General features: G+C 41.1%; 1 gene segment (V, D, J or C); it reads left to right on the top strand.

Annotated features, from left to right (window-relative positions):
- Nucleotides 1-1,468: 1,468 nt before the first annotated feature.
- Nucleotides 1,469-11,671, top strand: LOC132806774 (Ig heavy chain C region-like). The segment is given in 6 exon segments: nt 1,469-1,936; nt 5,043-5,354; nt 7,335-7,643; nt 8,091-8,420; nt 11,251-11,378; nt 11,518-11,671. Coding segments are annotated over 6 exon segments (1,308 nt in total).
- The last annotated feature ends 1,063 nt before the right edge of the window (nt 11,672-12,734 follow it).

The following is a 12,734-nucleotide window of genomic DNA, read 5'->3' as shown; positions in this document are numbered from 1 at the left end:
CTGAAACTCAGTCCCTCTATCGATGAAAGCCACACAAAGTATGCCTTCTTAACAACTCTATCAAACTGGCTGGCAACTTTTAGGGATCTGTACATGGGCACCAAGATCTCTCTGCTCAGCTACACTGTCCAATATGGATTGCCTTGGATGTGTTTTGTGTGATAGGGGGTTGTGTGTTCCGGGCATGAATGGGTGTATAGCAGGGTGGGGGTTTGTCAGTGTGAGTGGAAATTTAGGTCTAGGCAGAGTAAGTGCAGTGGTTAGTCTGAGAGATGAGTTTGGTGGTGAACTGCGTATCAGTTTGATAGTTATTAAAGTTAAAGATTACTTGTTCATTTCTCAAATCATATTTACATAAATACTCAGCTGTAACACTCCAAAGTCTCTGACTTTAATGGTCCTCCATTTTTCAGAGGCCTCCAGAATTCAGATCATTGTAATTAGATGTTTCAACTTCCAGACAATTGGCCTGAGTTCAGCCGTGACAGCCATCCTCCCCGTCCCAGTGCACAGCTCCTGCCTGTGCTGCTGCTGCTGCAGTGACCTTCCTCCCAGAGAGAACATTCTGTCTTGCATTGATAAGTGAGGAAGGCTCACTGGACCTGATTTCCAAGTATGGGGATGGCAAACACGAGGGGACACAACTTTAAAGTGAGGGGAGATAGGTATAAGACAGATAGCAGAGGTAGTTTCTTTACTCAGAGAGTAGTAAGGGTATGGAGTGCTTTGCCTGCAATGGTGTAGATTCGCCAAGTTTAAGTACATTTAAGTTGTCATTGGACAGGCCTATGCATGTACATGGAATAGTGTAGGTGGGATGGGCTTCATATTAGTATGTCAGGGCAGCGCAACATCGAGGGCCGAAGGGCCTGCACTGCACTGTGATGTTCTATGTTCTATGATTCACTCTGATTTCTCTCCGGGGGTACTGCCAGCTGTTGGGTATTTCCAGCAGCACGGTACCTAGTGGGGCGGCACGCTGGTTCCATGGTTAGCGCTGCTGCCTCACAGTGCTAGGGACTCTGGCTCCATTCCAGCCTCGGGTGACTGTCTGTGTGGAGTTGGCACTTCCTCCCCATATCTGTGTGCATTTCCTCCCACAGTCCAAATCTGTACAAGCTGGGGAAATTGCAAATGTTGTGTTCAGTGATTGGGAGGTTAGATGCATTAGTCAGGGTTAACCGTAGCATAATAGGGTAGAGGAATGGGTCTGGATGCGTTTCTTTTCAGAGGGTGGGTGTGGACTTGTTGGGCCAAATGGCCTAATTGCACACACTGTAGAATTTCGATGAATCTGCATTTCCTTGGTTTGTATTTTGTGAAACTTCTCTGCTCTTCACAGCAATCCAATGAAAGTGTGAATTGGTGAGATCTTCAAACAGTTACTGGGTGGGATCAGGATGTTCTTCTTCCTAAATGATATGGCAATGGTCAAGGTCGAGGGCATGTTTCTCAAGAGGGAACCAATGATCATGATCAGCAACTGGTAGGAAACAAAAATAAACTCCAGTTATGCTGCAGACTTCAGCGGGAGCATACTGGCAAACGGTTACAGCTGAGGATACATTTGAGTAACTGATAAGGTCAAATTAACAGAAACTAACATGCTCAATTGGTCATTCTATTGTAGAGACACCATCTCCCCCCACGCTTTATGGCCTGGTCTCCTCCTGTGAGGAGCACAGCACCGGTTCGACAATCTTTGGTTGTTTGGTGATGGACTATTCCCCAGACGTCACCAAGGTAACCTGGAAGAAAGGTGGGGTGCTAATCACGAATGGTGGATTGAAGACTTACCCATCAGTGAGAAACAAGAAGGGAACCTACACCCTGAGCAGCCAGTTAACCCTGCCCGGGTCAGCGGTAGATTGCCCCAGCAAAATCTACTGTGAGGTTCAACACAGCGGGTCTCACAAGAGCAAAGAAATGCCATGTGGTACGTATTGTGGGAACTGAGATAAACAGAGCATCTGGCATTAATATGAATAAGGCATTATTTATAACCATTTTCACAGAATCACCTTATACAGTACAGGAAAAAGGCCCTTTGATCCATCCAGTTTACGCCTATCAATAACAGCCACCTAACTATTCCAGTCTCATGTGCCAGCACATGATCCATTGCCTTGTGTGACTTGCCCTTGCAAGGATGCATCTCAATACTTCATACTTATTATGAGGGGCTCAGTCTCTACATGACTTATAGGTGCTGAGCTCCAGGCTAACACCACCCTCTGTTTGATTTTGTTTTCCCCTGAGATCCACTTGGAACCTCCTGGCCTTACCTTCACCCTGTGCCCCTGAGGCATTGATCTCTCCATCAAGGGGAAAGGTTTCATCCAGTTTACCCAGTCTATGCCTAAAATAATTCTAGACATCATGATAATCTTCTCCCTAATTCTCCTCTGCTCCAAGGAAAACCCCTGTCTATCTCATCTAGTTTCATAACTAAAACCCTCCAACCCAGGCAAGATCCTGGCAAATCTCATCAATAATGCCTTCAGTGTAATCACATTCTTTCGATAACATGCACACAACGCTTCAGTATGGCCTAACCAGTGTTCTATCAAGTTCCAGTATCATCTCCCGATTCTTCATTGTCAATGTCTAGGCTAATAAAAGCAAATATCCTCCCACCTCCTTAGTCTCTTTATCCAGACGACACAGTACTATAGGGGATCGGTGGGTACATGCACCAAAGATCCTCAGGCCTTTCCAGGGTTCCACCATTCAAAATGTCATACCTCACAGATTCTTCTGCCGAATTACATTACCTTACATTTATCCAGAATAATTTCCATTTGCAACTTCTCTTCACATACAACCAACCCTTTTATATCCTCCTACAATCTAAAGCCATAATGCTCATGACTTACCAACATGACAGTTTTCATTTCATCTGTGAATTCACTGGTTAATCCTCCTAAATTTGAGTCTCAATCATTGGTATGTAAGAGAAATAACGTGGAAATCAACCCCAATCCCTACAGAACACCAGGAGACATAGATTCCCAGTCACCCAGACACCCGATGACTATTATCCCCTGCTCCCATCACTCAGCCAGTTCTCGATCCAATCTGTCAAATTAACTCGGATCCCATTGGCTCTGATTATTGCTATCATCTGGACATCGAGTTATCTCTCTGAAAACTACTATCAAATTGTTACACATGACTTTCTCTCAATAAAACTATGCTGAAAATTGTTGATTTATCTTCCAAATGAAGACTAATTTCACTTTTCAATAGTTTCCCTACCACTGAGACTAGCCTGACAGATCTGTGTTTTCATTATTTATCCCTTCCTTTGTCCTGCGTAACAGTGCAACGTTGGCTGATCTACACTCACTTGGCACAACTGCTGTGGCCAGACAGTAATTCTAAATTATTGTTAGCGACCCAACTATTTCATCCCTTGCATCGCTCAACCGCTTGGTATACTTTTCATCTGCCCTGGAAATATAACCACTTTTCATTTAGCAAGACAACACAGAACATCACGTCATGTGCCCTAATTTCTGAAAGTACATCACAACACCCCTCCATGATTTCTGTCCCCACATTGTCCCTCTTACTAGTGAACACTGACACAACACATTCGTTTTGACCACAACCTAATCCTCCGGCTCCACTCCAATAATAACACTTAATGGGCATTACTGTTTCCCGAATAATTCTTTTATTATGAATGAGCCTGTAACTTTTAAAAATATTTTCCTTTATTTTGACTCCTATTATTTTCTCATGGTCCCTTTTGCTCTTCTAATTCCTTTCTCTTTCAAACTCCCCCTTGCGCGTTCTGTACTCCATACTAATTTCTATTGTTTTGAGATTTCAGTATAGACAGGAAGCCTCCCTTGTTTCTCCTTATCTCACCCTCCATGCCCCTTGGTATCCAGAGCACGTTACATTCTTGGTCCCATTCAGTGGCTTCCTGAGAAATGTCCTCCCTATGATTTTCCTGTCTCTTTCTTAAATGTTTCACACTGCTCTGACTCAGATTTACCAATAAGTGTCAGCTTCCAGTCCACTCTGGTAAAGTCATTACCTGATTTTACTAAAATTGTCCTTCCCCTTTTCAGAACTTTGGGCCAATTTCTATTCCTTTGCAGTACAATCTGAAATCCAACTGATTTACGATCGCTGTCTGCAAAGTGCACCACCATTGATGTTTTACCCACTGGGTCGACTTCATTCCCAAAAGTTAAGTTCAGGTTCACCCCTCTCTTGCAAGGTCTGGATTAAAATTCTCTGTATTAACACATACTTTGTTTAAATATTCTCCTGGGGGCATTTTCAGAATTGTGCTCCCTCTAAACGTTAGACAAAATGAATATCCAAGCCTATGCTGAGGAAGTTAAAAACCTCTCTTCTCATTCCCCTATTTAGTATACATATCTCTGAAATTTATCCATGTATTTGCACTTGGTCTTTTGGACCTATAGTAAGGCCTATCGTGCTCTCCCAGTAGTTATGTTTGCTGTATTTTGGTTTTGAAGTACTGTCCATTTGCCTTTGTTCGAGGAGGTATCTATGATTTCATTTCTCTTTACAGCCTAAAATACTCTTGTCAGAATTGTGACAGAAGCAACATTCCGTGCCGCAAACCCCTGCCCCCATCCTTTTCCATCTTTCCCTGTCTCGCCTGAAGGCACTAAATCCTGGAAAATTGAATAGCCACTCCTGCCCCGCTCTCAATATGTCTCCGTGATCGCAACAGCATCATTTCCTCATTTATGCCGGTAATTCATCTGCCTTGATCATCAGACTCTGTCATTAAAACGAATACCATCCAATGTTGCTATCTCCCTTCTGATGTTACCGGCCTATAGTTTCTATGCCTCCTTGACTCCCTTGCTGTGTCCAATAATTTTAGCCTTTCACATTGTCCTGATGATCTTTCTGTGTGGATCCCAGCTTCTCCAGCACTCTGCACAATTATGATTCTTGTATCCATTAATCACAAGAAACCTTGATATATGAGAACTGATTGTATTTGTTATGAAATTCATCAGATAATTTATGCGATGTGTTTCCTAAAGGTACAGGTCCTCTCCCACCAACTCTTCTCCTAACTGTGAGCTCCAGTGAAGAAATCGCAAGCAGCAAGTTTGCAACTGTCGTTTGTTCAATCATCGATTTCCATCCGAAGGCAATCAACGTGACTTGGTTGAAAAATGGCCGACGCTTGGATTCTGGCTTCATCACGTCTCCCGTGTGTGAGGCGAACGGGAACTTCTCGGTGACGAGTCGGCTGATGGTCCCTTATGGTGAATGGTACAACAGCGCAGTCTATACCTGCCAGGTCACTCACGAAGAGAACATTCAAAGTAAAAACATCACCGCACTCCAGGGTAAGAGACACATACTGGGAGAGCTACAAATCACTCTGAACTCTGATGTGAATCAAACACACTAATTTATCAGGCGTAGTAAACAGCACGGTACAGCTTCTCATTTCCCAGCATGTCACGTATCTCATTTCAGTTTGAATGTTACATTAGCATTGCTCATAATTCAACATTTTGGCAAGTCAGAAAAGCATGTTTCCTCTCTGTTGAAGATAGATATATAGACAGTGAGCTTTGTTAAATAGTTTGTTAAATAGTTTGTTGCCTGACCATGCTGGGAGAGGCATTCAGAGTGATGAATCCTTGCCTGGTAGTGGCTTCAAGGATAAGTTTGGGGGTGGAGGGGTGATATTGGAGAGATATCTAATTGAAACATAGAAAATACTGAGAGACTGAGGTCGAGTGAATGTAAATAGATGTTTTGACTGGTAGGCGAGACTAGGATCCAAGGGCACAGTCTCAGGGTCAAAGGGGCACTGTTTAGAACTGAGATGGGGAGGAATTTCTTCAGCCAGAGGGTGATGAATCTGTGGAACTTGTTGCTGCAGAGGGCTGTGGAGACCAGGCCATTGTGTATATTCAAGCCAGAGATGGATCGGTTCTTGTTTATTGTGGGGAGAAGACCATAGAATGGCTTTAGCCCAAATGTCGATTTTCCTGCTCGTCGGATGCTGCCTGACCTGCTGTGCTTTTCCAGCATCATTCTGATCTAAACTCTGGATTGGCCGAACAGCCTTATTCTGATCCTCTATCTTATGATGTTGTGGTCTCAAAATGACGTGGTTAAAATATGCAGTGACCCTAACTTGAAAATAAATCAAAATGCGTTCAATGCTTCACTCCCTGCTCAGGAATGACCTGTTGGCCTTGGACATTGTACGACATCGATTTTTATCTGGTACTGAGTTCTTTAACTTCATTTATGGGATCAGACCACAGACCAAGTGGGTATCACATTTGATGAACTGGGATAAACGTGATCTCACTGAGCCTATTTAAGATGCTCTCTGTAATTAGTGGATGAGGCAGGAGAATAAATTCTGGTAAGAATGCTACAATAGGGATGAATGAACGAGGAACTCGAGACAAGCTGATTTAGCCTGGTTTGGGGTGGCGATGTTTACACAGTGGGTAGTGGATGTCTATAAAATTAGTGTACATTTCCATCACGTTTGTAGATTAATTTAAGACACTTTTGTTTGTTTTTTTTTCTCCCCTGCTCTATGAAGAAATTAAAAAATGTAGCTTGGTAAATAAAGTGAAAGTACAGACCAGTCATGAACTAACTGAATGGAGGGAAAGACTTAAGGAGATGGGTGTCCTTCTCGATATCCAATGCTGTACTCAGTGCCTTGTTTTCAGATCTACTCCAAACTCAGCCCACGAGGAACAATGACATAAATTAGAGAATGACATCACACCAATAACGCAAAGTATTTTTGATCACGTTAAATATAATGAACAGAATTTCCATGGATATTCACTGCTCCTGTAGCACTTTAGAACTCTGCAAAGAGAATAATTATTATTTCTTATAATTTGTCCAAAATTTGGGATGTGATTTGGCAGTCAGCGTGACCAGCAGCACTTGCACCTAAGGGTTATGAACATGGAAATGAACACATTATATTCAGATTACTCTTGTCACAAGTATCAATAGATGGTCTTAAGTGAGAGACAAACTCTGAAAGAAAGGTAATTCCATGGGTTACATCATGGTATCTTCGATGATTTTACTTTTTTCACAGCTTTCACTTGTTACAAAGCCAGTGTTCTTTTGGAATAATTACACAGGGTATGTCACAGGTAATCACAAATGCTTTCACAAATCAAAATACATCAACAAGAGTAAGCATTGTTTCAGCAATGGTTGGAGTTGCCATTTCGAAGGTGGTGTCTTCACCCTGTGAAGAAGTAATCTGAAGATTAGGTGTTTGTATCATAAAGGGGCATTTTTCATTGACTTTGATTTTTGTTTCATAGAAGATACCGAGTGCCACCCTCACACCGTTAAAATCCTCCCACCGCCAATCGAACAAGTCTTACTGGAAGCGACGGTGACGTTAACCTGCGTTGTGTCCAATTTTCTTCCTGGAGTCAGCGTGACCTGGAAACAAGATAAGAAGCCTCTGAGCTCAGAGATTGCTGACCAGCCTGGACAGACTCCCGACAGCGTGATCAGCAAATTAGACATTTCTACTGAAGCCTGGCTGAGTGGTGTTACTTTTGAATGTGTGGTGAACCATCAAAATCTACCGACTCCGCTGAGAGACTCCATCCACAAGGAGAAAGGTGAGCGGTGAGATTAAAACACAAAGCATCCCATGTGTAATCCAGATCCAGTTACATCAATGGCAGGCTTTGATTGGTAATGAACAAACACCGTTGGGAGCATTTATGATGCATCTGAAGGCAGGATAACTAAGTAGCTGATTAAGAAAAAGATGGACCAAAGGATATTGTATTCTGATTAAATCAGATAAGGTGGGAAGAAACCTGGGTTGTGATGTCACCATCAGCAATGACAATTGGACAGAATGCCCTTGTTGTGGGTTGGAAACATGGAGGCAACTTTCACATTAAACTTTACTTTTTTTACTGAACAGAATGTGTACTCTTTTAGAAAACAAAAGTGAATAAATCCCAAATTAAAAATGGCGTATTTTAATATTGAGTGAAATTGTGATATTGGTTCAGGATGTTTTTGATTGATTTATATTTGTCTCAAATATTCTGCAGTGATTAATCCGCTGGAGCCATCAGTGTCAGTCCTCCTGCCACCAACAGAAGAAATCTCCGCACAGAGGTTTCTCTCCCTCACCTGTTTAGTGAGAGGTTTCTCCCCCCGAGAGATCTTCGTCAAGTGGACAAACAATGACAAGCCGGTGAATCCCAGTAACTACAAGAACACCGAGGTGATGGCAGAGAGTGCCAACACTTCCTTCTTCATCTACAGCCTGTTATCCATTACAGCGGAGGAGTGGGCCAGCGGTGCTTCTTACTCCTGTGTGGTGGGACATGAAGCGATTCCATTGAAGATCATCAACAGAACAGTCGATAAATCCAGCGGTAAACCGAGTTTCGTAAACATTTCACTTGCACTGATGGACACTGTTAATTCATGTCAATAAAAATCTCAAAGTTGCATTTAATAATTCAACAGAAGTAATAAAGTTTCTTTTTCCTCCAGTTGTGAGTTAAATACTGAATGAGTTGTTTCTCACTCTGACTTACATTCCATCTGTGTAGTTAAAGTGGGTTATTAACAGGTCTAGGACAAGTGTCTTGTGCAGTTAATGTTCTCTGCTCAGATACACCCTGGGTCAGAGACAGAGTAAAGCTCACTCATTGCAGGATTCCGCCAAGTACCTTATCCATCCTAAATCCCTCTGTGACAAAATCTGACAATGTCCATTTTATGTCCAGGGTAGAGCATGAGTTTTGAACTTGGTGTTCTTGATTCCCCTGATTGGACATTCTTATAAAATTCATGTCAGTTTTAAACTGCCACATTGCACCAATTGGAAATGTAAATTTAAGACACTTTAAAATTAAATTTGATTGGAACATACCAATCGTAAAGAGTGCAGAACAGTTTGAATGTAACCGTTGTTTCTGGGGAACTGCCAGGGATCTTGCACCAGTGCATGAGTTGACAGAATGTAGCTTCACTTTCACACCAAAGAGAATCGACAGATAAGTTGTCGTGGAGCAGAGGGAAGGGGAACGATGAATGGTCTGTCCTCTTGCTCCCTGTGCAGAGTTTTCATGGTAGATGTCCTCTGTAATGTAACCCCGTTACTAACAGGAACAGTCAGCTTCTTGCTTACTGTCCAAAGATTTAACATTTCCATGCAAAATAATACCTTTGAAACATGTTGGACATGCTTGGGCTCTGTTAACAAATGATTAACATTGATTCCCCTAATCCAAAACTGGTGTTTGCATTGTCCCGGTTTGAATTCTGTAGTTTTGTCTCAGTTTTCTGGAGCACATGGGATCAATTCTGGTATTCGAATACCTGATATCATTTTGTTTCACATACAGAACACAAGTAGACATTTTCTAATAAACATATTCAGAAATGTTATCTCTGGGGCAGTGGGGATTTGAACTCACGCTATTTCTCTCAGAGACAGAAATTCTATCACTGCAACAGAAGAGTTGCTCATAAAACGCTTATCTCTTCACGACGATGGGAAATGTTTCCTACAACACCAAGGTCAAATCTAATTATAGGCAATCCATTAAAATTAGAACAATAAATTAGAATAATAAAAATTGCAGTCTGGTATAAGAACAGATACAGAGAGATGATCGCAAATACACACAGAATGACACATATATGGACTCTCACCTAAAGACACATATTTATGTGCACACTCAAATGTGCATACAGATAAGATGTCACACATGCATACTCGCACAGAGCCACACATGCAAGTGGTACTTGAACACTCACCTAAGCTCATACAAAAACTCACATACACCAAAAGAAAATTATTTGAACAAATGATCAGGGTACTCACACATAACCATGAGAAATATAGACACACGGTAACACACAAATGGGCATGAATACATATACATTCATACAGCACAATGCGTACAGACATACACGCATGAACACACAGATACAAATTCCAAAAAATGTCCTCCCACATGTCAACTCATACAGGCACGTAAGTGCACAGAGATAAACATTAATATAATTATTTTCCCATTTTCAGAATCACAAACATAAGATGACAGAGGCAGCTTAATTAGTTATTTTTAAACCACATTGATCAGCATGTATACAATGTCACACGTACACACAAATTCCGAGTCTCACATGCAGACACACAAGTGCATAGATCAATAAATAGAGGGGCGTTTATTAAATAAGGATAATGAGCACAAGCATCAGCAAGCATCCACAAACACTAACACAAACAAGCTTCTCAGGAGATGGTTTGGGAAAGATTGCCACACAAGCAGACATCATCATATAAATATAAACATCCATCAAAACATGACGTTGCATGCTAACATTTATTAAGCATAACATGAAAATAACCTAGTTTAGGTAGGACCTGAAACAGACACATAAGCACACATTTTAGATAGCACTAATGAAAAGTGAACACTCACAAAGACATTTCAAGATAAGCATAGGCAACAATGAAGTGGCATATTAGCATAATGATGCTTACACAATGTGAAAAGACCAAAATTTCGGTGCACAAACACATGAGAACACTAGCAGTAAAGGAACAGGAATATGTTTATTCATGCACAGACTCCAACATGGGCAAGAGTGAAGTAAGAGGCACTCAACCACATACACAACCATTAAAGGGAAACCAAACACACCAAGCAGTAGGTCAAATAAATTAAGGGACACATGTACAAAAACTTATTCCTAAATATACAGATCCTACAAACAAAAATATGAAGCAATGTCCTGACTGTGATGTCACTTATATTCATGATTTGCCAAGCAATTGGTCATCAATACATAAAGGTGAGAATCACATTTGAACTTTTATTCAGTGATGGCCACAATTTTCAACTAAAGTGCTGTCACAGCCTATATTTAAAATATAATGATATAATTAAAATAATCATTCGTAATAAGCATTCCTCAAATAATAATATCTTTAAATAATAGATTAAAAGAAAATTAATTTAAAACATTCTGACATGGACAATGAAGAAAGAACATGTGCAGTCAGTATTTGTAATTTCTTGCTGAGAGTCAATAATGCACTGATGGATACAGATAAGAGTCACACTTGAGAAATACCTGACTGCTTTATGAAGATGTAATGGTCTCTAATTACATGACTTGGATACACATAGATCGATCTGGATCAATAAACGATCTAAATGCGTTCTCTCGGCTTTATATTCATAGATTCAATAGATCGCACTTGGATTGAAGACTATGAGGATGATAACAGCAACATCTGGACAACTGCTTCCACGTTCATCACCTTGTTCTTCCTGAGTATTTTCTACAGCGCTGCCGTCACTCTGGTGAAGGTGAGAATAATCACATCTTTCTCATGCCAAACAGCCCAATATGTTTTGTAAAATCTCTAAGTGTGCCATTGAATAAACATTAAATCTGAAAGTCCCTGATCATAAATATCTGTGTCATTGCTTTATTTCTCTTTTCCAGGTTAAGTGAATGAGTTGTGGACCCCTTTGATTTTCCTGATCTGCTTATCAAGGTCTCTGAATTCCCAATCTACAATCTGTCCTGTTGCTGACTCTCACAGTGAGATCACTTCAGTTTATCAGTGTGTAACTGAGACAATAATTGATGGATTTTCGTTTTTACTTTGATATCTTTGAAATGGTTGTGGTTGGAAGAATTTGTAGCTTCCCTGTTGTTTGAAGCCCATTTGTTTTGTTTTTATTTGTTCCTTACTCAGAATGGTTGCCTACCCTTTCTGATGAGCCTTTGTATTCCCTTTCTTGTGACTGTTACTGATGTACAGAAAATTCCCACCTCACAGCGCATGTGTTCTCGTCTCAATGTGGCACCCAACCATTATATTCACTTCTGTTAGCTTTTACATCAACTTTTTGGATAAAAATGCTTTCTGAAATGGTTAATAAATCTCGATTGAATATGCACTAACCTTGAGTTTGCTTAATTCTTTCTTCAAGGCCAGCCAGTAATCAAACATTTTCCCACATCCTACTCCTTTCCCAGCCAAATACTTTCACTTGTTCTGTTTGGTTGTGTTTCATCCAGTCATTTAGTTTAATGTTGCGCTGCCATGCCGCCCACTAATGTAAATGCATCTTTCACACGATATGCCTGATGGAACACTCCAGAGGCAGAATGATTAGAGAACATTTCCTCTTATGCACCAAAGGTCACGGCCTCGGGTCACGTAATGATACAAATGAGGAGCTTTGCTCCACCAGAAGCCTATAAAAGGCAGGCAAAGGAGTTTGAAAGTTTACTCTACACCGTCTAAACTACATGTACTCCCAATGTCCGGACAGCCTGGGTTAGTAATGCATAAATCGCCACCTAAAGCGCCCAACGAAGCATTCATCAGCCAAAAATGTCAACGTTCAGTCAGGTAGTCAGACACAACACGTGCACAATCCAAGGGCGGATTCTCAGAACTGGAGTTTTTCCTCACACATAAATCTCATGGAGCACTATTCCTGGGATCTATTTGACACACCACACCTGTCAAATCCCAGGGAATGAGACTGGGATCTATCTGATACAGGGATATTACTGAACAGCAACCCTCAAAAATAATAAATCAGAGGTCGATGTTGATCAGGCAAGTCAGAGCTCATGAGTCCCTGAAATATTCAGCCATTGGGATCTATATGATGCAAGACAGAGTTGGGAACCAATCATAGCGA

The sequence above is a fragment of the Hemiscyllium ocellatum genome, assembly GCF_020745735.1.
Source record: "Hemiscyllium ocellatum isolate sHemOce1 chromosome 15 unlocalized genomic scaffold, sHemOce1.pat.X.cur. SUPER_15_unloc_25, whole genome shotgun sequence".
In the NCBI taxonomy this organism is placed as follows: domain Eukaryota; kingdom Metazoa; phylum Chordata; class Chondrichthyes; order Orectolobiformes; family Hemiscylliidae; genus Hemiscyllium; species Hemiscyllium ocellatum.
Note: the sequence above shows the minus strand (reverse complement) of the source record. Positions and strands in the feature narration are given on the sequence as shown.